The 23,323-nt window shown below is 38.0% G+C and overlaps 4 protein-coding genes across 5 annotated transcripts; 2 read left to right on the top strand and 2 right to left on the bottom strand.

Moving 5' to 3' along the window:
• The first annotated feature begins 237 nt into the window (after positions 1 to 237).
• Positions 238 to 15,419, top strand: LOC132201985 (WD repeat-containing protein 17-like). The gene is made up of 18 exons (XM_059628559.1): positions 238 to 563; positions 752 to 969; positions 5,692 to 5,909; positions 6,438 to 6,671; positions 6,738 to 7,003; positions 7,749 to 8,271; positions 8,825 to 9,103; positions 9,926 to 10,075; positions 10,149 to 10,276; positions 10,326 to 10,454; positions 10,873 to 11,078; positions 11,447 to 11,547; positions 11,626 to 11,819; positions 12,281 to 12,457; positions 12,511 to 12,745; positions 13,066 to 13,243; positions 13,305 to 13,512; positions 15,168 to 15,419. Exons 1-18 carry the CDS (start codon positions 450 to 452, stop codon positions 15,282 to 15,284), a joined length of 3,675 nt encoding a protein of 1,224 aa, XP_059484542.1. The 5' UTR covers positions 238 to 449; the 3' UTR covers positions 15,285 to 15,419.
• Positions 1,742 to 5,467, bottom strand: LOC132201988 (carbonic anhydrase 2-like). The gene is made up of 7 exons (XM_059628564.1): positions 5,228 to 5,467; positions 4,695 to 4,766; positions 4,167 to 4,334; positions 3,864 to 4,002; positions 3,409 to 3,514; positions 2,351 to 2,581; positions 1,742 to 2,191 (listed from the first exon to the last, which is right to left on the bottom strand). Exons 1-7 carry the CDS (start codon positions 5,274 to 5,276, stop codon positions 1,892 to 1,894), a joined length of 1,065 nt encoding a protein of 354 aa, XP_059484547.1. The 5' UTR covers positions 5,277 to 5,467; the 3' UTR covers positions 1,742 to 1,891.
• Positions 10,842 to 23,323, bottom strand: LOC132201986 (periodic tryptophan protein 2 homolog). The gene is made up of 19 exons (XM_059628560.1): positions 23,164 to 23,323; positions 22,951 to 23,063; positions 22,760 to 22,854; positions 22,568 to 22,696; positions 22,393 to 22,510; positions 21,655 to 21,807; positions 21,215 to 21,604; positions 20,957 to 21,164; positions 20,763 to 20,911; positions 20,566 to 20,713; positions 20,359 to 20,515; positions 20,123 to 20,303; positions 19,916 to 20,063; positions 19,694 to 19,862; positions 19,501 to 19,644; positions 19,370 to 19,444; positions 19,092 to 19,317; positions 18,899 to 19,037; positions 10,842 to 11,057 (listed from the first exon to the last, which is right to left on the bottom strand). Exons 1-18 carry the CDS (start codon positions 23,179 to 23,181, stop codon positions 18,905 to 18,907), a joined length of 2,754 nt encoding a protein of 917 aa, XP_059484543.1. The 5' UTR covers positions 23,182 to 23,323; the 3' UTR covers positions 10,842 to 11,057; positions 18,899 to 18,904.
• On the top strand, positions 15,800 to 18,865 carry LOC132201987 (glycine receptor subunit alpha-4). 2 transcript variants are annotated; one of them, XM_059628563.1, is made up of 8 exons: positions 15,800 to 15,995; positions 16,051 to 16,124; positions 16,637 to 16,736; positions 16,788 to 17,098; positions 17,158 to 17,298; positions 17,727 to 17,956; positions 18,034 to 18,216; positions 18,373 to 18,865. In XM_059628563.1, the coding sequence occupies exons 1-8, from the start codon at positions 15,949 to 15,951 to the stop codon at positions 18,682 to 18,684; spliced, it is 1,398 nt and encodes a 465-aa protein (XP_059484546.1). In that variant the 5' UTR covers positions 15,800 to 15,948; the 3' UTR covers positions 18,685 to 18,865. The 2 variants fall into 2 exon arrangements, with proteins under 2 accessions (XP_059484546.1, XP_059484544.1); XM_059628561.1 differs by having other exon boundaries at positions 16,616 to 16,736.

The following is a 23,323-nucleotide window of genomic DNA, read 5'->3' as shown; positions in this document are numbered from 1 at the left end:
TCAAATTCAGCTTCTAATTATCATTTTCGGTAACGATTTATTCCAAAATAGATTGGGCCAGGTTTTCTGTGTAGTGGAAAAAATTCTTGCATAATATTCACTGCCAGAAAAGTTGGACGGGAAAAGAGCATGCGCCGCACTCGACTCCTCGCGTGACCGTTTTGTGTCCAGGTATAGGAGGGCGCACAACAAAAAAGGTGCAATACACAATGAGGTCTTATAATACACACCCTGCGGTATCTAGGCCTCGTTCCAACGTTATCAGCACGGTCAAAAAGTTCGATCTGCGCCCTCGTCGGCGTCATTTGAGTCGCGACTTTCGAGCGGGCCAGCACGCCACCAGCTGCTGGCATTTCGTTTGCTTCATTTCTCACTGCAAATATTTTTGTAAGGACAGAGAGTTCATTTGAAAAAAAAATAACTAGTAGAGAGAAAGCGGTGTTGCGAAAATGCGGGCCATCTCGTGTCTGGGGGCAGGAACGCAGCCGTGGATTTCGAGTGTGTGCACCGTCCACAAGGATAGATTTGCTTACGTATCCACACTCGCCATCTACATATACCAGGTGCTAAAAAAAAGTTTTAAAATAGATTTAAACTAATAACACTACGTTTTTTCAGTAAAAAAAAGTTAATCTAGTAAATGTAACTTATATTTTTATAAAATTTTGCATTTATATTATAATCGATTAATTTTATTAATTTCAATTTACAAAAATTGTTAGAATTTCAATTTTTTGAAATTTTCTGTTAGCGTGAGAGTGGCTGTCGCGAATGGAGTTTGAAGAGCATTTTAACGGAGCCACGCATCTCCATTTCTGCACTTTCGTGGCATCCGACGCAACAGAAACTCCTGGCCAGCACCACCTCTGATGACAGGGTGTGCATTTGGAACGTTGAGCAGCAGAGAATCGTCTTCAACGTCAAGACCACCTCGACACCCATTTTAATCGACTGGATTCCTTCAGAAAGGTATCAATTTATTCTTCTCCATTCATGGTAAACATCACATCGCGAAAAAGTACACTGTACAAAAAAAGCGGAATCATGCATCGACTTAGAAGAGTATAAAGTATTAAAAAAGAAAAAAAATGCAGGAAAATGCAGGAGTCGATAATTTATGTACATTGCTGTGCTGGAAATAAACTAAAAAATAATGATTAATACATAAAAAAATAAATGTGGGAAAGAATGGAGAAATGGCTTTTCGCTATAACAAACAACTTGCTAAAGCATGGCACACTTTCCTTTGAAGAAAAGTGCACCGGCCGCTAGAGCCATCAGGGGGTAGGGGGCATTTCTAAAACTATTTAATAATTTAGCCATAAGTACGCCTTGCACAGAGATGTAAACTGTGCCGCGGTACAGTCCTTCAATGCGGGGAGGTCATTCTACGCCCCACGGTTTGACGACGCGGTATAAAAAGGTCTCGTGTCCGAACATAGTTCTCGCCCTAGCCATGGATGGCTGTCGCTATCGCCACGCAGCGTCCGGCCCTCAATTATGCGCGCCTTCGCGTCCATATCAGTCACTCTTGAACTTTAAAAAAAGTTCAAATTGTTATTATTATTATTGATATTTATTGACTTATGAGGCGTCACCACGATGTAATGAATCATTGCGACGCGCCTCATTTGCAACATAATACAAAACTAGTAAAAGAAAGAGAGAAAAAAAACAAAAATATTACAATTCATCAATTATATCTAAGCTGCATATCCACGGGCATGATTTTTCTTTGTTTAAATTAAACACACGCTTTTCTAGCTAAGTGCATTAAATTTTATTTTGTGTTTGATTGACATAAAAAGTATATTATAGAAGTGATAAAATTTAAGTTCATGGTGTTTGAGATCTCCTGCTCGTTTTGGCCTCGGTGGGTTGATATTTGATATTAACCGGCCGTGACGATTTTATAAGTGCTGTAAGGTATGTAGGGTTGAGGTTTCTTCGGCAGCCAGAGTGGCCTCGGTTTTGCCAGTTTTCGATCATCTTCGTCCTCCTCGCTCGATTCTCCACTGTCCTTCTCCTCACTGCCGTCCTGGTCCTCTTTCTTGTCATCCAAGTCTTCCTCTTGTTCTTCATAGGGTTCTTCTGAAGGGCAGAAAACGTAGCGATTGTTGATGGGTTGAATTGGTCGCAAGTTTTGCTCCAATTTGCCTTCGTGACCATAAAGGCGCCGAAAATGCTCCAACTGAAAATAGATCCAAATTAAAACAGGTTATTTGGGAAAATTATGTTTTGGTAGAAAATCGATTTCATTTCAGAGCGCCTGTGTGAGCTCCGGTTATGCAACTGGTACGTCTCTGATGTGCAGCGGAAAGCCTAACGTCTCACATTACTCTAATTTTACCTGACGAAAGCCGATCTCGACGGTGTTCTCCAGCACGATCCACGTGACGACCTCGTTGCACGGTGGGGTAGTCAGCGAGCCCCAGTAGGTCAAGTACTTGCCGTCCGAGTCCAGAGACTTGCCGAGCCATGACATGGCTGAACTCTCAAGCAGGGCGTATGAATCTCCGTGGCGAATTCGACGGAGCTGATTAACTAACGGATTCAAATCTTCGCTCTCGCTCTTATTTACCTAAACACGATAAATTAAAATAAAAAAATGTGCTGATAAACAATTGAAAAAAAAATAATAATTCCATCAATATTAACATCAACGAATTCGAGCGAGTGCAAAAAAGAGCCCTCAGGTTTGTGTACGGGCGGCACATCCCTGACGCAGCCGAACACGGGTTGCTGTCGGTGCAGCAGCAGCTAAAGTTCAATGACTTGATGTTTTTCAAGAAATGCACCAGTGGCGAGACTGACATGGACGCAAAGGCGAGAATCACCACCGGCCGAGTGATGAGAAATAGTGGCGGCGAGCACCGTTTAATTCTCCCAAAAGTGCGCACAGAGCTCGGTCGACAAAGTTTTACTTTCCGAATCGCGGATCAGTGGAATTCCCCGCCTTCTGCGTTAAAAAAATTGTACGGTTCCTGAGTTTAAAATTGCATGTAAAATATATGTAACCCTTTGATAAATTTTTTCCCGTTTACGGCTCCAGTTCGGCGAGTAGGTTTATTAAGTTGGATGAGTTTTAGTAAGTTGTTTGCTAGAGCTGGCTGCCAATTCTCTCCCAATGTGATTTTTCTATTTTTGTTGACTTAGTGCGAGAGAATATATGAATTGAAAATTATGAGAAAAACATGAAATCAAAATCATTACTTAATATAATATATAATAATTCAAAACATTTTTAATTAATTTTTTCCTCGTTGTTTATATTCACATTAAATACATACACATTAAATAAGACTTTTAATGAAAGAAAAACAAAAGGGTTTTAAGTCATTGCATTATTTGCCATGTTGAGCTTGTTACGTTGCATAAATTACGCATATCAAATTTGAGTGCACGTACCGTGAAGAGGAGCGCGATGATGGCGAGACCGTCCCAGTGTTCGGCCGCCTCTTGAATATTTCTGTATTTGCTGTTGATGTGCACTAGATGCGCTTCCATTGCGTGCCTGCAGTTGAGGGTGAAAGTTATTCAGCTTTTTTTACTTCATTATATGCTACAAGGATTGAATAAACCGGTCTTCAGTTTCACTTTCGATTAAATCGAGCGCAATTTGTCTAAGCGGGAATAAAAATTTGAATTGAGAGATTGCAAGGCTGCTCTCTCGTCGCTATTAAAAGGTTGGTGAACTCCGGTAAGTGGAAATTTACGCTAGCAGTATTATTATTTATTCTCCTCAGTTGATACTAAAATTTAAAAAGAGAAGAAACGGTTTACAACTAGCAGACTTCTGCTAAAGTGCCATAACAAAAGATACTCAGCCGCCGCGGTTAACATGGATCGAATTAAGCACTCACTCGAGGTTTTTCATTTGGTGCTCGCTGCCCTGCGCCTCTCCGTAGGAACCCCAATGGAAGTGCATTTGCGAGAATGTGAAGTTGCCGCTCAGGGGTCCACCTTTCAGCACTGGCTGATCACCAGAAAACTGCACCTCAACTTAAGAAAATATTTTAATTTCAAATTTTTCAATATCTCTAAAAATAATTTTTTAATTAAAAAAAAATGTAATCAATCGTTTTATTTTATTTAATATAAAATTATTTTATTATTATCATACACACATTCATCAGAGTGTGCTAAATATCTTCTTAGATTTCTACCTGACTGGAAAGTGTTGTGGATTCGAAATCCTCCCTTGCGTTCGTCCGCATGACCCAGAAACTGTATTTTAGGGAACCGCATTTTGTGGCAGTCTTCCATGTCTAGCGGCACGGGCGATTGGCGGTAGCCGTTGCACATTTTGAACTTTTGTCCCCACGTATCAGGGCCTATACGTTTGAAAACAAAAATTGCTTGATTAATTTAAATTTCTATAGACACTAAGCATAAAATTATTTGATGTCAGAATATTTGAAATTTTTTAATTTTATCACAATTTTTGGCCCCTTTTTGTCTCTTCGTGTGCAAGAAGTAAAAATATTTTTATACTTTTTTTTTTTTTAAATCCAGTTGTTATTTTTAAACCATCGGAGATTAGTTAATTGTTCGCATTGTTTTTTTGTTATGCTGACATTTTTTTGTTTTTGTTTAAGTGAAGATAAAAATTTTCCATTATTTTAATAGTTCAAAAAATTTGTCAGATGAAAACCATTCTTATGATGCGATTCATTTATAAAATAGACACTTACCGTTAAAAACTGAATACCCGTATTCTGACGCATCAGGTCTATCTAATAGCTGCTCAATACACGCACTGTTCACTGTAATTTATTAATTTAAAGCGTGTGTTCAAAAACAATTAATCAATTAATTGAAATAATTTAAGAATTGGAAATAAATAAATCGGGCTTTTCCTCGTTGCAAAAATTGTTTTTTATTCAAATACAAAAGGGTCTACCAGTTTCGGTCACGGTCTGCGACCCTATTTAATGAGCAAGAAAAATACAAAAAATTAGCAAAATTGAAAAACACCACATTTTATCATAAAAATTAAACGTTAAAATGTGGTGTTTTTCAATTTTGCTGATTTTTTTATTTTTCTTGCTCATGAAATAGGGTCGCAGACCGTAACCGAAACTAGTAGAGCCTTTTGTTTTTGAATAAAAAACAATTTTTGCAATTAGGAAAAGCCCGTTTAATTCATTTCCATGATCATCTCCTCGAGTGTCAACTTCTTCAAACAAATTTAAGAATTGGTAAAAATAAAAACTTTTTAGCTCACACTTGAAGAAAAAAGTGACACAGATCAAAATCCGCGCGAATATTTCCATATCTGGAAGAAACGTATCCTTTAAATCGAGAACAAACACTGAAAATCCGGCTAGTCCGTCAAGCTCTGCACTGTTACTGCCGCTTTCATTATGTCTCTATTGAACATAACACATATATTCCCACTCGAGCTCATCCGTCCAGCAGGGTCCAGGAAGTGGGACAATACCATTATTACATGTCTTTCGTACTATTCTTTTCCCAAGACCCCCTTTGTTTTTCCAGATAAATCGTTGAAAATGGAGAAATTTGCAACAGTTTCATTCAAACAACCAAATTATTTCTCAAACAATTGAACTTTTTTTCTTATGCAAATCGACAAGAAGTGGGATTTTGCTCAATTGCGTTACACAATTGCCTTTTCTTTTTTGCACAGAATGATGATTATGCGAAATGTGATGTGTTTGTGTGACGCAGGGAGCAGGTGAGTGTGGTGCTGGACGGCGGCAGGTCTATCGTCACGTGGACGCCGCAGCAGCAACCTGCGTGCAACAACGGCCGCCCGCAGCATCTCCTGCAATACAGGACGCATTCCGCCTTCTCATCACCGATTGCCTGCCTGCAGTGGCACCCAAAGCAGCCAGGTCACCTCGCCGTCGGCCACCAGGATGGCACACTATCCTTCTACGCCGCTGGTGAGGCGACAAAAAACAATTATGAATGTGTGCAGTAATAAAATATTGTAAAAAAAAAGAAATATATCCTTCTTTGGGACAGTGAGCCAAGGTTGCTAGTGCGCGCCATTTTCGCCTTAAAAGGCGGGCAGGAGTGCATAATTCTTAATTTTTGCACATCTACAATACTCAAAATGAACCATCAAAATTATTTTAAGTTGCAATGTTAAATTCACACAGATGAAGGGAAAAATTAAATTATTCTTAAATAAACAAAATAATTAAGCTCGGATAAATTTGTTGACACAAAATTAGTTAAATATATTTGTGTGTGTATAAGCAGTTAAAATATTTTAAAGAAAGACATTTCAATCAAAATGTTCTTCTGACTGTTTTAATTAAAGTATTTTATAATTTTTGCATCTACAATTCATACTTTGCTACTTCCTATAAATTGATACCTTGCCTTTATTTACTTTATTTTAATTTTTTTTATATATTTTCTTTTTCAGTTTAGCAAAACTATTAAAAGAATTTAATTAATTTTAGCTGCCAAAGTCCAACTTAACGTGCGTCTAACCAAAGAAGACGACGGCGAAGTGTGTTCGCTGCAATGGGACCCTTTGGCCGAGGACTACCTGCTCGTCGTTCACCGTCAGGGTCTCTTGCGACTGGTCTCCTCTCAGGGAGTGACCATCCTGGCCAACTTCCGGCACCCTGCCACCTGTAGAGCGCACTGCGTCGCCTGGTTGCCCGACTGTCCAGGAATGTTTGTTTCCGGAGGTTAAAATATTTTTACCAATTTTAAAATTTGAATCAAATAATAAATTTAATTTCAAATTGATATAGATGACGACAGTGGCGTGGTGAGGGTGTGGACGGTGGGGAAAGAAACGCCTTTGGAGAACAGACCGCTGCAGGTGTCAGGTGTGAGATCGGTGATGTTGGTGGCAACCTCGGCCGAAACGCAACAGGACGAGGAAGCAAAGGCCAATAATTGCGGAGAGGCCATTGGAGCGGCGCCGATTTTGGGGTCGCTGGTTTGTCTCTTTGCTAACGGAGGTGCCGGAGTCCACGACTTGAGGAGAAATAAGTGGGACTACTTTAAAGAAGCGGTATAATTTAATTTTATTGCTATTGTTTTTATTGGTTCAATGAACAATATATTGTCAAAAAAAAATTATATATATTTATAAATTTTTTTTAGAATAAGAAATGTAAAGAATATCTTTACATTTTATTTATGACAAATTTTTAAAGAAGAAACAATAATGTAATATTTTATGTAAAATTTACCTATCGAAATATATATTAATTAAAAAAAACATTAAAAAATTATTAAAATAATTAAATTTTGCAAAATTAGAAAAATTAAGTAACCTATTATCATAAAGAAAAAAAATTGTCTAAGTATTTTTTATAATTGTTATAAAAATACAACCTACAAAAAAATATTATAATTTTGTACAATTATTATTAATATTTTTTATTGCAAGGCTCTTTTTATTTAAAAATAAGTTTCTCTCTCTGCTAAGAAAGAAAAATTCAAATATTTCAATATTTATTTATTTATTCATAATGATATTTAAGCATACAAATGGCAATGAAAATTATTTAAATTTGCCAAAGTAGAAAAATTAAATCACTTGTTGAAAATTGTAAAAATAAAGTATAAACTAAATGTCATGATGGTTATTAAAATTTTTTAAATATTTATTTTGCTTAAGCTTTTGTCTTTCAATAAAAAAAATTATTATACAATCTTGAAATGATTCATATAAAAAGCATTTTTGATCTAAAAATTTGCCTCAATTTTGCTTCTTTCTCTATGGAATTAAAATTAATTTAATTAATTCTCAGGGCCACGTGGAGACTGTGTTTGCTTGCGCCTTTAGCCCTGACGAATCTTGCACCCTGGCCACCGGGTCATTTGACGGCAGCGTTAAACTGTGGACTTGCGCCGACGGCGAGACGCGTCCTCTGAACAGCACGCCAGGCCGCGAGTCCATCATTTACAGCGTTTCGTGGGCTCCCTCGTCACCCCTGTTGGCCGCCGCCACCGCCAGGGACGGCGTTTTGATCGTAGACACGCAGGGGGCGCGCGTGGCCCAGCGGCTGACGCACCACGGCCGTGGCGTCAGCGTCTTTTGCGTCGCGTGGTGCGCCGACGACCCGCGACGCATCGCTTCGGCCGGCGGCGACAACTGCTGCGTCGTTGTCCAGCACAAGGGCGAACTCGAGGTGCAAAGGTGTCAACACCCAGGGTCGGTTTATGGCTGTGACTGGAGTGGCGCCGATAGACTGGCCACAGCGTGCGACGACGCCGTCGTCAGGGTTTTCAGGGTCGCGTGCAAGGAGGACGCGAAACCGGTGGAACTCAAAGGTAAAATTAAATTCTACTTTCAACTTCACAATTTGTTGATAATAATTAGAATTTACCAAGGATTCTATTGAATCATTAATATGAATTGAATTTTATGAATAATATTATAGAGATATAGAAGAACTGTTATTGTTATTGTCTCGCTTTTATTGTGTCAAATAGTGGATAGGATTATGTTTTCTAATAAAAGTTAATTTTGAAGCTCAAATTTAATGGAAATGAAGAGATCGGGCTTTTTTGAATAAAAAACAATTTTTGGCCTCTAAACCAGATAATAAAAAAAACGATTTCTTTACCATTTCAAATAAAAATTTCGAAGAAGAGATAATTAAATCAAAGCTACAGGAGAGTAATAGAGGCGTCCCGCAAGGCCCCTTTTCATATAGTGCGTACTCGATTGACTTCCCATTAATTATTATAATTGCTATACTAGTAATTTTTAGCCTAGAAACAATATCCTAATAATATTTTAATTTTCACGGAAAAATGACAGAATCTTCCATCGATTATTTTAATTTTATAATGTTCTAAGACCCTTTAATTGTTCTCTCAGGTCACAGTTCCAAAGTTTTCAACGTCAAGTGGTGTCCAGCGCTGGACAATCTCTTGTGTAGCGGCTCAGACGACGCGACTATTCGAATATGGGACGTGGACAAGCAAGCCTGCATTCGAACCATGTATGGTCACAAAGGTCACGTGCGGGGTCTCGCTTGGAACCACGCTTTCCCGCACTTGATCATTTCTGGCTCATGGGACTTCAGCATCAGGGTTTGGGACGCTCGGACGGCCGAGTGCATTGCTGTTGAAAATGAACACGGCGCCGATGTTTATGGTAATTATAAGTTTAAACTACTTTAATTGAATGCATTGTAATATTATTGTTGCTTTTTAGACTCATTCTTTTTTTAATTGTTTTGTTGCAAATGGGGCGCGTCACAACGAGTCATTACCTCGTGTTGACGCCTCACAAGCATACTTGTCTGCGCTCAGACATTTTGCGCTCGCGCTCGCGCTCAATGAGATTCTGCGCTCAGCGCTCGCGCTCGCGCTCGTTTTCAAAAATTGTGCGCTCGCGCTCTGCGCTCGCGCTCAAGCCAAAATTTTGCGCTCACGCTCTGCGCTCGCGCTCATTGTTATTTTTTTTCGATGAATAATACCTACTAATTTTTTTGTTTGGGAATAGAAAAATAAACAAAAATTAGACTGAAAAACGCTTTTTGAGAAGGAAAAAAATAATTTTGTTAAATTTACACATTTTTGTGAAAATTTCTTAAATTTTACATCAAATTTTGTTGAATTTATAATAAATCGTTGAGCGCAAAATGAGCGCAATTGAGCGCCGCGCTCACGCCATTTGCGCTCTGCGCTCGCGCTCGCGCTCATGCCCTCAAAAATTTTGCGCACGCGCTCCGCGCTCAGGCCGTGAGCGCAGAGCGCAGAGCGCGGAGCGATTTGTGCGCTCTTGACAAGTATGCTCACAAGTCAATAAATATCAATAATAATAATTAAAACATATTATTCTTATTCTAAAATTTTGATTGGAGAAAAATATTCAAAATAAAGAAATGAATTTATATTTTTGGAGAATTAATGGTGAGTTCCAGAATTTGATGTTAAAATACTCTTTGGTGAAAATGATAAAAGTAATTTTCAGGTATAAGTGTATGTCCCAATCGTCCTTTGCTAGTTGCGTCCACCTCTCGAGATTCAACTGTCCGCCTGTGGAATTTAGCGCCGCTCATTCCTGTGATCACAATGACGCCTCTAGTGCCTAAAAATACTTTGGACGTACTTTTTACTTACGGTAAACCAAAAATGAATCATTATTAAAAGAGAAATAATGAAATAATAGATAAAATTTCATTTTTTTTTTTAAGAATTCAGTCTGAATGAAGAGTGGGTAGTTCGAATTCATGGTGAAGTAGCAAAAACAATGGTAGAAATTTTGACCAACAATCAAATTGACCAAATGCGAAAATTTCTCTCCGTATCTGATTTACTCCATGTAAGTTAAAAATACAAAAAAAAAAAAAAAAATTGAATATCGGCTTCAGGGCAACCCAGAAGTGACCAATTTGTGGGACTTGGTGATGGTGCTGCGTGGAACCAAGGAAATGTCGCAGCTGTCCAAGCAGTATCCACGTGGCATTGTGCATTCAACGCACGTGGCCACCTGCAGGCTGGTGAGAAAAGCCGAGTGACAATCACGTGATCTTCCTCGCGAGTTTTTCATTTGCACTGATTTGACTTGATTGCTTCCAATAAAAGACACGGTTGAATCAAATAAGGCCAACAAACACTTTCGTGGCTTCCCTTTCAACACTTGCTTTTGTCAGCAAAATTTCTAGGGCGAAAAGACCAAAAAATATTTTTGCTCCAAATGCCCCAAATATTTTGTTTTGCGTCGTTGCTCTCAATTTAAAAATAATATCATTTTTTCCAAGTATTAAAACTTAAAAGAAAAGTTGTAACTCATAAATATTGTTTTTAGAAAAATAATTTATGTGAAATAAAGTTTAAATAAAATGTTTACCAAATTGAATTGAATTGCTATATTTCTTTTTACAAAATTTGTTTTCTGATTTCACTCACGTTTTGTAGGCTGATGCAACACAAGAGGAGCTAAAAGCGGCTGGAGGTCACGGACAGAGAGCGGAGGCTGACCTGAGGAGGGCAGCCAACAGTTTTCTGAGGGCAGGTGCCCTCCGAAGGTACTGTGAAGTGATGGTACGGCTCGGTGAGTGGGACAAGGCGCTCAGCGTCGCGCCCGGCGTCTCTTTTGAATACTGGAAGCAGATTAATCAAAAGTGAGTTGCTTGTTTTTAGTGTGGATTTCAATAAATAATTATTATTTATAATAATTATTATTATACTATATTATTATTATATTTTTATAATTATTTCAATAAATAATTATAACATTGATATCAATTCCTTCAGAATTGAGGATTTTGAAATTCAGTATAGATTTCATTTCCGCTCTCTTTAAAAATTTTGTTATTTGGCATAAGAGACCCCAATTTTCAGAAACCTTTAGAAAGAAGAGATTTCATGAAGTCATAAAAACAGAGACCAATGATAACTTTGAGATCTAAGATGATCCCGAAAAGAACTGCTGAATTTAAAAATTGCCCCTGAATAAAATTAAAATTACAATAAAATTTGATAATTTCAGGAGAATAAATGAGCTTTATGTGAATGAATCTGAACTTGTGTTGCCCAACGCCCTGGCTCAGGGTGACCTGCAGGGTCTGGTTACCTTTTACTCCAACCGAGGTTTGTGTGATCACTCATGATTATATAGATTAACAATATTCCAATTTTTTCAATTAATTCTCCCTTATGGATTCAAAGGCCAGCTGGAAGAGTCATTCGCCCTGTCGTGTCTCTCGAGACCGAAAACGGAGCAGGCGGCGCCCGTGGTGCCCTCAGAAGAGTCGTTTTCGCCTCTAATGAGCTGCACCGCGAGAGCCGTTGCTGAGAATCTGCTTCGCAAAGGAGCGCCGATTAAGGCCGCGTGCACCATGCTTGCGGTCGACGATGACCATGTAAAAAATTTGCGCAGTCAAATTGAGGAAAAAAATTGTGATATGTCATTCTTGTTTACGTTATTTTGGGTGGTAATTATACGCGACGCGACGGCGTGAGGGAAATGAGGAAATACCGCTAAAGTAAAGTGTAGTCTCTCAACGGGACGGAAGAGGTCATAATTTAATTGAAATTGCAAGTTGAAGATATTTATTCACTATTAATTTTAATACTTTTTGTTAAATAATTTTCCAAGAATAATAAAAAGATTGGAGTTGATTTTTGAGGAAAACTGTAATTGGGTCAAACATTTTTTTTTAGATATTTTTGCATTCTTCTCATTAATATATTCTTAAATTTTATTTCCTCTCAATTTCTTCCACAAACTGATTATTTTTTAACTTCTTAATAGGATTTTTTTAGTATTTTTATTTTATTATATTCTTCAATTTAAATTTATTTTGTTTCTTTTCAATTTCAGAGTGCCTTGCAAATGCTGATGAGAGGAAATGAGCTTGAGCTTTTAGTCACAGTTGGCAGAGCGCTGAACAAAACGCATGATTGTCACGTTGATCGCGCCCTCGCCCTTTTGGCCATCAGGGCCCGCCGGCTCAAAGAATGGAAACTCGCCATCGACTTGCTCACTGAGATCAAAGACGTTAAATTTGATCAAAGAAATTTGGCTAGAAATTTTTGATTTTTCTTTTGCAGTTTGAGATGAAGCGGCAGGGAATTCTGCGCTTGCTGGTCAACTTTCCAGGTTCGCGGAGCGTCCGTGAGGAGCTGCTGAAAGAGGCTGGTCTTCCAGACGCGGAAAAGTGCGCCAAAAGGGCCAATGAAATCAAAATGTTTGACGACGTTGAGAATGTGGTCGAAGCCGTCCAGCTCCTCATGGCTGTCGGCGACTTCGAGGAGGCCGTCGACCTCGGATGCAGAATTATCCCAGGTTAAATTTTTTAATAAAGAGGATTGATTTTGACGTTTGAAAAAAACTGGATATAAACAAAGATACAAAAGGAAAAGGAAATTTTATTAAATGGAAAAAATTGAAAAATGAGGGGCGTGAAAGCCAAATTTTGCAAATTTATTTTTCTCTCCTTATAAAAAAAATCTAAAAATTACTTGTTCCATTAATAATTATTTGTATTATAATAATATTACTGTTTATTCTAAGTAAGTCATAACCAAAATTTAGGAAATTGGAAAAAAATATAGTGCATTTAATTATGATGAAAAATTGTTAAAATAATTATCATTGTTTACAAGAAATTCTACAACCGCATCGAAAATGGAACCCCGAAAAAGCACTTCGGATCACAGAATTGATTCAAGAAACTGGCATCGTCAACGACAGGATCCGTCTCCTGTCTGCCTACGTTGGAGCTCTGATCGCCATTCGTCGCGGCTACCACCAGATAAGTCAATCCCTCATCGAAAACGCCATGTGAGCTTTTAATTAAAAATAATTCGATTTGATTTTAATTTAAAAAAAATAATAATAATAGAATCGAGCTGCGGAGAAGTGGCGAGGGAAGTTGCGGGTTGCACGAGGCGCAATTCCACGCGCTCTCCGGCCTCGACTCGGCCATGATCAACAGACTGAAGGAGGAGCCGAGTTGTGACCCTGACAGGGGTAATGTCCACGTCACGGGTAGTAATTTGCCGTCACATTCGGGCATTAGACGGTGTATCCTGACTGGGATGCCAATTAGGGTGAGCAAAAGTATCAAATAAATAAAATGAAAATATCCTTCAAATAATAAGCAAAATTTTAACTGAAATAAAATAAGATTAATTTCCTTAATCAATTAAGAAACTTAACTCAACTAAATAGCTGTCATCAAGCCAGCAAAAAAATGTTTAAATATTAAAAAAATGTATAAATATTTGATAAACATAGGGTAATTTTCTTCTAATGCTTAATTTAACATGAAAATAAAAACAAAATTATGTAAACACGCTAAAACCCCCACTAACTAATTTAAAAATCTATTAAGTATTTCCTGAAAATGGAACTTAAAATACAGAAAAGAAAATTTGTAATTTATTGATTTTAATTAAATTCTCAATTTCTAATTTCGTTACCGAATTTGTCAAAAAAAGCAGCTAAAAGAACTTGATGCGAATTTTGTTTTTGTCCAGTACGGTGCGATCGGGCTTGATTAATTAATCACGATCGGTCCGCCAAGCGGGGTGTCACATCCAATCTGTCCACATTCAAACCCACCCCCTTTTGGTTGATGTGAAATGCAAATGAAAGCGGCTGTTTTTTCCTCCACCGACCGTCGCAAATTAAATTCTGCTGCTCCATAAAGTAATGTAAGGGAAATACTTTTCCTCATTCTGATTTTTCTCTCCCTTACTTTTATTTGTTTTTTAAGAATCTAGTCCAGAATGATAAAATTACCGACCTCTTTGTTCGGTCGGATTGCTCTATGGTATGTATTATCATCATTTCTTTTTTCCGACCGGGGGTGAAATAAACGACCTCGAGCAATGTCAGCCTGACCGGAGGGAGGCGACAAGTCTCGTTAGCAGGCTAACGAGATGCTTTTCACGCCGATCAAATGACTATTTGCAACCGGTCTCTCTAATCTGCAATCTGACGTCAAAAGTCTCGAACGTGTGATTTGCACTCATCAGCCAGAAAAGGGGTGGTTTTCACCATCAAAAAGTTGGACGGGAAAATAATAAATATATGAGAATGACACCCCGGCTCAACTTTTGGGGAAACTCTGCAAAACAAACGCTAAAGTTCAACAAACTCTGAATGAAAACATGATTGGCGTCGGGGCGTGTTTTGCGCCTTAAATTTCCAGTGACACCAAAAAGAAAAAAAGATGAAACAGGAAATATTTTTGTCCCAAATAAGAATGGAGAAAATTATCCTGTTAACGATTAAAATCGGCCTGAAATTTTCAACCACGATTTTTTTACGCATAGCCATATTTGGGTATGGTTTTATGAAAATAATATTAGATCTGAGGAATTATTATTGTTTTTTTTTTTTAATATTAAATTCCTCTCTCTGTTAGTTTAATTCCTACATCATCGAAATTAACAAAAAATTGGCCCGCATTTTTTATTTTTGGTTGAAAAGCTCACATCTTTATTTTCAAATTGTGCAAAATAAGGAAAATATAGTTTGGGATTATATACAGATATACACATTAGAGATATATTCCAACTTTACTTTTTTTTTTTTTTTTTTTTTTTAGGGTCAGGCCAAGACAAAGTCTTGTCGGCCTGTGCCCTTTATTGGTGGTACTCCTATGAGAAAATTGTTAGGGAGTCTAACAGGATTCACATTCTTTAGATTTATTTATTTTTAAATTGAAAATTTTAAAAGAATTTCTGTTCTCTTTTAGGGTCCTGCGATGAAATTGGACGACAGCGAATTGTCAATGGTGTGCTTGAGTGACGCGATTATGTGGGCCAAATGTGGGGCTATGTCACCCCTCGGCACCGCAATCAACCCTTTTTAGTCCTTAATTCCCTGCAATAAATGTGCTGTTTCGACAATAATGATAATAAAAAAGAACAAGTGAATAATCCGTCCACACTGAGAATATAAATAGACTTTTGATTAAATTTCCGCTGCCAGCCTAATTAGTTGATCAAAAAAGGGGGGAAACTGACAAAACGGAAGCAGTTTTTGTTTAAATTAAAATTAAATATTTGAACTAAACGAACGGTAAGATCCGGTAAGATCATTAAACAAATTTCTTTTTTGTTGTTGCGTTTATGTAATTTTGTATAAGAAAAATTAAAATCACTCAATCCAAGATTTTTCTAACTTAAAAATTTCAACTTTTGTCCCAAATTTTTGAAACTTTGGTACTATTTCGATCCTTGCCTTTTAAACCTAATTGAGTGTGATTCGGACAAGGCTATAAATTAGAATGGTGGAGGAAATTAAAAGAAATCAGACAAGTAGCAACAAGGGAGAGGGATGACGACGCAACGGAGACTTGAACTGGAGCGACGCACGCGCCACTTTTGCTCGGAGCAAGGGTTGAAGAATGCTCCGAGGGTGTTGTGGACCGCGCCTTGGTCAGTGGAGACGCACCCGTTCAGGGCTTCGGAGGCAGCGTCTCTCTCTAACTTGGCGCCCACAATTATGCATCATGCGTCGGTTTGGCCAGCGGAATGAGAGCAAACGCCCTCCTGCTCTTCTCGGCACTTCTCAGCGCGTGGTAAGTAAATTATGGCGAGAAATTTTGAAATGAGAAAATTATTTTTTAACAACAGCTGGCATGCCCTGAAGTGCGAGAAGAACTACACCATCAAGCCGAGGATGGTGTTGCCTGACAATTACGTCAAAGGTCAGTCTTACAGAATAAACAATTTTCACCTTGGACACAAAAGTTCAAATGTAATATTAATTTTTTTAAATTAATTCTAATAACGTTAATAATATTTATAAAAAAAAATATTGAATGATGGCTCCGTAATGAAACATAAGTTTTTGGGAATAGTTTTTGTAAATAATAAATTATAAAATATTTCCCTTTATAAAATTACAAATAAAATTTAAAAATATATTTAGGGTCAATATTTTTGAAAAAAATGTGTGCAATTTTAATGATACACAATGCACGTTTTTCTAAGTGATTAAGTGATTTGAAGTTACTATAAAATTTGTATATTTGTTATAGTTTTCGAACTAAATAAACCTTCATTAAATGAATTTTTAGCGTTTCCCGATTATCTATAGTATAATGCTGATATTAACTAATTTCCGGTGAAACTTCAAGTAACACATTTTGCGTAGATAATTAAAAACTCTTAGAAAATTATTTCTTATGAAAATCAGTTACACTTGGGGTGCCTGCAGAAACGCGACCGCCGTCGCAGAACCGAGAGCCTGTGACGATTGAATTCAGTATTTATGTAGTCGACATAAATTCCATCAACGTCGAGGACATGGACTTTCGGTACTTGAAAAACGCGGCTGAGAATTCTCATCTGATAGATTGAAATTCCAGTGTGGATCTTTTCGTTCGGCAGCGATGGGTGGAGCCGCGCCTTGAAATGCCGGAGGACATTTTTGAAGAGGGCGACGACTTTGTCACCCTGCCGGCCAACTTTTTTGACAACTTGTGGCACCCCGACCCTTACATCCTGAACGCCAAAGTGTCCGAGATCGCGACCCTGACACACAAGTTCTCCAGCGTGACCCTGTACCGCAACAAGACGATCCGATACGCCGCCAGGATGCACGCGATCGTCGCTTGTCAGATGGAGTTCCAACTCTACCCCATGGACATCCAAGTGTGTCCCATGGCCATTGAGAGCTGTGAGACTTATTGTGATTGTTTTTTCTCTTTTTATTGTCTCTTCAAATTTTTGTCATAGTCTCATATACTAACCAGAAACTACGACTGGTATGGGGTCAGGACGGGGTAACGGTCAACCCTGAGCTGAAATTGCTGCAATATAACGTGGGCCAACCACTGCAGCTTGAAGAGAGCAGCGGATTCATGCTCGAAAAGGAAGGTATTGTGATAAAAAAATAATCTTCGTTTAGGGGAAAAATCATAAAGTTTTTAAAAATTTTCCTGCGTATTTCATAAAGGAGGGGCTTCTGCTAAGCAACCAATTTTTTTGATAATTTTTTCATTCATTAGCATTGGTTTGTAGATTTGATTTTCAAGAAGATGTCACAAGAAAAATTGAATTCATTGGGAGAAATAAATTAAAAAAAAATAAAAAAATTAGTGATGGAAATTTTCTAAAAAAATCTCATAATCCCAAAATCAATAAAACTTTCGCGAAATCACGTTCATATATTAAGAGATAGTTATAAAAACCATAGGTAGATGTTGTCATCAAAATTTTCATTGATCTTCAATTTAGTAATCATTTTTTTTTATAGATACCCTAAGTGCCTTGTTAATTAAATTTTTTGCTTTATGTTTTTTAAGGAAATTATTCCCGTCTGGTGGCCTATTTTCGATTTGAACGCCAGATCGGCCACCACTTGATTCAGACCTTCGCCCCTTCCGCTTTGGTCGTAATGCTTTCGTGGTTCAGTTTCTGGCTTGGTCTCGACGCCATTCCCGGCCGCGTGACCTTGCTGGTGACCTCGATGCTCACCCTGGTCACCATGTTCACCGGTCTCAAATCAGACATCCCGCCCGTCGCCTACGTCAAGGTAGTTGCGTATTTTTTAACAGTTCAACAAGATCAACCTTGTTTGGCTTCTAAATAAAAATTAATTTAAATCTGCAGGCGCTTGATTTGTGGATGGCGGGGTGCATGGTGTTTGTTTTCGCGGCGCTGGGGGAATTTGTGGTCGTTAAAGTTCTGGACGTGCACTACACGGAACACAAGGCGGCGCAGAGAAGCAACAACCAAGCCCTGCAGAATAATACAAAAAACAACAATTGTTCCATTGCAAGAATTTTTCCACTAGTAAGAGATTTCTAAACAAATTAAAAAAAAATAATAATAATAATAACATTATGTATTTTTAAGTTTAAATGTTAAAATATTGGAAATAATATATGTTTAATAAGAAGTTAAATTTTAGTATTATCAAAAAATTTAACACATTTACTATCTTTTTAGAATTTAAACCGAGCAAAAGCTACGGAGCGCGTCTCTGCAGAGAGAATCCAGGCCAAGTCTGCATGGGATGTGGAAGCGGGCGTTCGATGCCGCAAGCTGGTCGCTGTGCAGGGCACCGAAACCGACTCGTCCACACAGACGGAGCAGCCCACTTGGTGGTCGCTACCCCCTCTGTCCTGGACCGACCCAGAGAGTGGCGAGGAAAAAGTTCTGTGGCGTGAAATAGACCGCGTCTCACGACTTGTTTTCCCCTTTTTCTTTCTACTTTTCGTCCTGACTTATTGGCCTATTCTGTTGCTAAAAAAGGGCTAGTCAGAAATTTTCCCTATTTATAATGACGGCATACGGCATTCATCTGTGACTTATTAGTCAAAAACGCGTATTTTCGCATGCGTTCTCAATCACTTTTCAGTTGAATATATATTTGTATACTTAGGCCGTTTGGTACAAAAGCCCTTATAATATATGTATTTGGACAAATAAATCTTAAATTCTTTGGAAAAATACTTTTCATTGGTTGTCATACCTTTTTTTATTCGTCAACAGACATTTCATCATCTTTGTCTACCCGCTCCATTTCAACTTCGTTCTCCTCCTCGAGCTTTTTTTGATGCATTTTTGCCTGTCTCAGGATGTACTCCTGGGTGTACTTGTTGAAATCACACCTTCAAAATATTTACTTTACAATACAGTTATTAAAATTATAATTTTGTATATACAATTTGCTGAGATCCTCATGCCTTCTGTTGACACTCTTTTCAATGGTAAGAAGCAACGGCATTGACTGGGCACTGGTTTGACGAAGATGCTGCCCATGAGAGGTTAGCAGGTGCTCTACCCACAACAAGTAAAACTCGAGGTGTCGAGTGTTCTCCAAAACAAGACCAGCAAACTTAAGTACCCTTTCAGCATACACGATTGGCATTGTTCTTGCAGTCATTTCAACTTTAAATGACAAAATTAGTTAAACTTCTTGTAAAAATATTGGGCAACTTACTATCTGATGCTGGAATTGTTTCAAGCACCTCCTGGATTAGTGGTTTCTCATTCAATTTCGTTGCCATCATCAAAGCTGAAATTTTCCTTTTTGTTATTGTAAACCTTTTTACAGAATTTTATGTAATTAACCTTTTGACCATTCTTTTTCTTTAAGGATTTTTTTCATTGATTCTGGGGTTATGCTTTCGTCAAGGAAAAAGGGATCAAACATCATCCCTTGGTCAAGGGAGTAAATAAGAAGCCCCTCAGTAGTCACAGCAGCCCAAGCAGTGCCTAAAATTAATTTGATTTTACGTCTAAAATAAAATTTAAGATATATAACCTGTTGGTGAAAAGTGCAGTCCGTAAATTCGCACTTCAGGCTTGAAACTCCTAGCAGCCATGTCTCCCTTTCTGGCACCTGGCAATTTGATAGCCACATCACCCCCTTCTCTCCTCTCAATCAGCATCATATTTCCAAATTCAGACATATTTCTTCTGTTCACAAAGTCCTATTCACAAAACTTGATTCATCTAAATATTTTTCAATGGCAAAAAAAATTACATCAACACTGTCCAAGGACCTATTTTGAGTCACTTCGAATTTCTTCATCAGAAGCCCTTCAGCAACATGATAAATGCAGACATTTTTTGACTGGCCTCCTGCCAGTATGCACTCTCCGTCAGCAGTGTAGCACAAAGAAGTAAAAGCTCTGGAAAAAATAATTTAATATAAAAACCTTAAATAAAAATATAAATCCCGTTTACTCACTTCCCCTTGAGATTTGACTTGGCTGTGACCAGATCAGTGTCTGACCTACCAGCTCCTAGGTCATTTCTGCCTTCTATATTTCCAGTCTGATTGGCATATTTGGTTTCAAAAAAGGAAATCTGACCATCTAGAGTGGCCACCGCAATCTCTTCACCATCTGGCCTAAATGAAACGCAAAGAGCTGCAGGATAAAACATATCACCGTTTAGCTGATTATTTCTTAAATGACTGCTCACCAGCAGATGCTAAAAGCACACTTTCGTGGTCACTGCCCACCTCAATGGTGTTCCAGATTTTGAGTGTTTTGTCCCAACTAACCGAAGCGAGAGTTGTGCTTGTGGGAGAGGGAGAAAATGCAACACTGATCACTGGACCTTCATGGCCACTCAAAACCTAGAGTAAATTAATTAATTGATTGAAAATCTTAAAGAAGGCTTGGTTACTTCTAGAAGTCGGCCAATCTTCATGGACCAGAGGTAGATTTCAAACACATCCTGCCCACCTGCAGCAACAAACTCTGCAGTAGTGTCCATTGCAACACAGCTAAACTGTGCTGGTCTTGGAGAGGTAAAAGTTCGGAAATTACGATACCTGAGCAAGATATTTGTTAAGTGATTTTGAATATTTTGAAAGGAACTACCTAATCATATCGAAAGCTCTAACTGTGCCATCTAAAGAGGATGAGATGATGACTTTCCGGTTGTTGCTGAACTGAACTCCAGTAACAGCAGAGGTGTGCTCATTAAAGGTAACAACACAAAATCCAGTCATGGTATTCCAGATTTTAACCTAAACATAGATGTTAAAAAAAAAAGTGGAATATTAAATTCATACCTTTCCATCTCCTCCGCCAGTTGCAATGAACTGCCCATCTGGTGAATAATCAAGACAATACATGTTGTTGTAGTGGCCCTGCTGCTTCATCACATAAGTTTCACTTTGCCATTCCCAAACAACAAGTTGCCCTAGACTGGAACAGCCAATTCCGATCCAATCTCCAGTATTATTAATGGCCAAAGATGAAATACTCTGCTCTGAAATACTGCGATATTTTGTTGACACTTATTCTTGTAAAAACTTTACGCAAAAAACCTCAGTGAATGAATTAGGTTGACGTCAGGCATCTCATGCAAGAAAAAGGCGCCGTTGGAGAAGCCAGTAACCAGCAAGTGCGTCCCTTTGTGATAAGCAGCACTGATCAGCATTGCCTTAGGTGACTCCCTTAGCAGATCTTTCAGGTAGTGCTTGGAAGCCCTTTTGTAGTTGATCACAGTGGCGGCACCCTGTTCCTCCTCCTCGACAACCTCCACCTCTTTCCTCTTGTCGATCTTCTCCTGCTCATCTGTCGTTCGCTCAGCATGTCTTTCATCAACATCGTCTGGCTTTTCATCGTCACTTTCAACTTCGAAGTTTTCCGAATCAACCCATGGTTTTAAATCAGACAGCTCTATGTTACACTCCCAGACAGAAACGTGGCCATTCCTTGAGAAATATACTCAGTAAAGTTAAATTAAGAATAATTTACAATCTACCTTCCGATAGTGGTAATATCCAAAGAATTGTCCTCAAAGAAGCAAGCAACAATAGAATCTCTGTGGCTGCCGAGAGACTGAATTCCAAAATTCGCTAATCGATCGATACCGTACAGTCTTGTGATCATGTCCTTGGCACCAATGGCAATTACTCTAAAAATTAATAATCAGAAATTTATTAAACACTGTCGTGTACAACATATACAATTAATATTAGTTATATATTTTTAAGGACTTCTTATTGCAATGCTGAGAGTACCAAAGCGGTTTATTGATCTCACATATGCCCAAATGTTAATGTTTTGCCCCATGAACCCCAAATTTTTTTTCTGCTAACCTGGAGGCAGATTCTTGCGACATTCGACATTGCCAAAGTCAGGACCTCTGTAATGTAATTTCTTATGGCCAATGACATGACTTTGGCAAGGTCGAGTGTCGCAAGGATCTGCCTCCTGTTTAGGATCATTCACTTATCATTTTGCGAAATTTAGAGCAAAAATTTCGGGCAGATTTTTTTTAATCGCTAAAAACAAAAATCTCCTTAAGACGCCATGTTAAATTTGAAAAAATCATATTTCAAGATTAATCCGCGCGACCCCTCATTTTTCTTTGTGCAATAAACTCCACTGGTGAGCAGGAATCTATAAAAAAATCTGTCCAAAAATTTTGGGCCGTTTTTCCGCAAACAGGAGTTGTAGATGTCAATAAGGAAGCCTTAAAATCCAAAAATAATATTACTTTGAATCTGATGTCCAGTCAATGCACGAAGTATCATCATATGCTCCTCTTATGCATCTGACCAACTCAAATGGATTCAGCTCTCCAACAGCGTAATTTGGAGCTTTGTAAATGAAAACTGAAATATTAAAATACGTATTATAAGCGTTGCATAATTAATAGAGAAATTCTTTACCTAAACTCTCTTTGCAAATAGCAAAATATTTTCCATCAGGGCTGAATTTTATTCTTGTAATTTTTCTTTTGAAATGGTAAGTGTGTAGGATCGTCTGGGTCACCATGCTAATGTAGTAGGCCTTTCCAGCTGCAAATTAAAAGAAAATAGATTTTTTTTTATTAACTTGAAACTTCCAATAACTATTATTACTCTCTTCAATCGCTAGCAAAAATCTTCCATTTGGAGAGAGATCAAGAGCGGTGAAATTAAACCGGCTTTCGATGGGTAGCGTTGATGCCTTGTTACTGCAAAATGTATGCATGTATTAGATGATGTATATTGTATGTATAAAAACTATATAATTATTATAATTATATGTATTTTTCATGATGGTAAAATACTTTTTCAAGTCGAAGACTGATATCTTGTTTCCAACAGGACTGATAACAGAGTTTCCATCAGGCGAGAATAACAAATCGCCTGTTTTGTAGACAGTTCCAAGCAAGTTGGAAAACTGAAATTTAAATTTATTTTTATTGAAAATATGTATGTATTTGGCGACAAAAAAACCAATATTGTTTGACAGAAAATTAGGAAAAAAATCTACTAGGTACCTTGTAAGAAAACTTCATTTTTGCAAGAGAACGCTCAAAATCTCAAAATCTTTGTACGATTTGTGGCATTTTTTCAACAAGCAAGAACATCAACCATGCTTGTTTGTTGAACTCACATGGCATAGCGAGCGCAGTGCGATCGTCATTTTTTGTCGGCGGA

This window comes from Neocloeon triangulifer, unplaced genomic scaffold, assembly GCF_031216515.1.
Source record: "Neocloeon triangulifer isolate White Clay Creek 2 clone unplaced genomic scaffold, ASM3121651v1 ptg000014l, whole genome shotgun sequence".
Taxonomy (NCBI): domain Eukaryota; kingdom Metazoa; phylum Arthropoda; class Insecta; order Ephemeroptera; family Baetidae; genus Neocloeon; species Neocloeon triangulifer.
Note: the sequence above shows the minus strand (reverse complement) of the source record. Positions and strands in the feature narration are given on the sequence as shown.

What these genes read in the sequence shown, in the direction of transcription:
- LOC132201985 (XM_059628559.1), top strand. Translation starts at nt 450, where the DNA reads ATGCGGGCCATCTCGTGTCTGGGGGCAGGAACGCAGCCGTGGATTTCG. An exon ending in AGGAATGTTTGTTTCCGGAG is followed by an intron (nt 6,672 to 6,737) that starts GTTAAAATATTT and finishes AAATTGATATAG; the next exon opens with ATGACGACAGTGGCGTGGTG. An exon ending in CGGATGCAGAATTATCCCAG is followed by an intron (nt 12,746 to 13,065) that starts GTTAAATTTTTT and finishes ATTGTTTACAAG; the next exon opens with AAATTCTACAACCGCATCGA.
- LOC132201988 (XM_059628564.1), bottom strand. Translation starts at nt 5,276, where the DNA reads ATGGAAATATTCGCGCGGATTTTGATCTGTGTCACTTTTTTCTTCAAG. An exon ending in CGGGTATTCAGTTTTTAACG is followed by an intron (nt 4,335 to 4,694) that starts GTAAGTGTCTAT and finishes TCAAACGTATAG; the next exon opens with GCCCTGATACGTGGGGACAA. An exon ending in CCACAACACTTTCCAGTCAG is followed by an intron (nt 4,003 to 4,166) that starts GTAGAAATCTAA and finishes TATTTTCTTAAG; the next exon opens with TTGAGGTGCAGTTTTCTGGT.
- LOC132201987 (XM_059628561.1), top strand. Translation starts at nt 15,949, where the DNA reads ATGAGAGCAAACGCCCTCCTGCTCTTCTCGGCACTTCTCAGCGCGTG. An exon ending in TCCCATGGCCATTGAGAGCT is followed by an intron (nt 17,099 to 17,157) that starts GTGAGACTTATT and finishes TTTTTGTCATAG; the next exon opens with TCTCATATACTAACCAGAAA. An exon ending in ATTCATGCTCGAAAAGGAAG is followed by an intron (nt 17,299 to 17,726) that starts GTATTGTGATAA and finishes ATGTTTTTTAAG; the next exon opens with GAAATTATTCCCGTCTGGTG.
- LOC132201986 (XM_059628560.1), bottom strand. An exon ending in TCAGTCTTCGACTTGAAAAA is followed by an intron (nt 22,855 to 22,950) that starts GTATTTTACCAT and finishes TACATTTTGCAG; the next exon opens with TAACAAGGCATCAACGCTAC. An exon ending in AGAGCTTTCGATATGATTAG is followed by an intron (nt 20,714 to 20,762) that starts GTAGTTCCTTTC and finishes TATCTTGCTCAG; the next exon opens with GTATCGTAATTTCCGAACTT.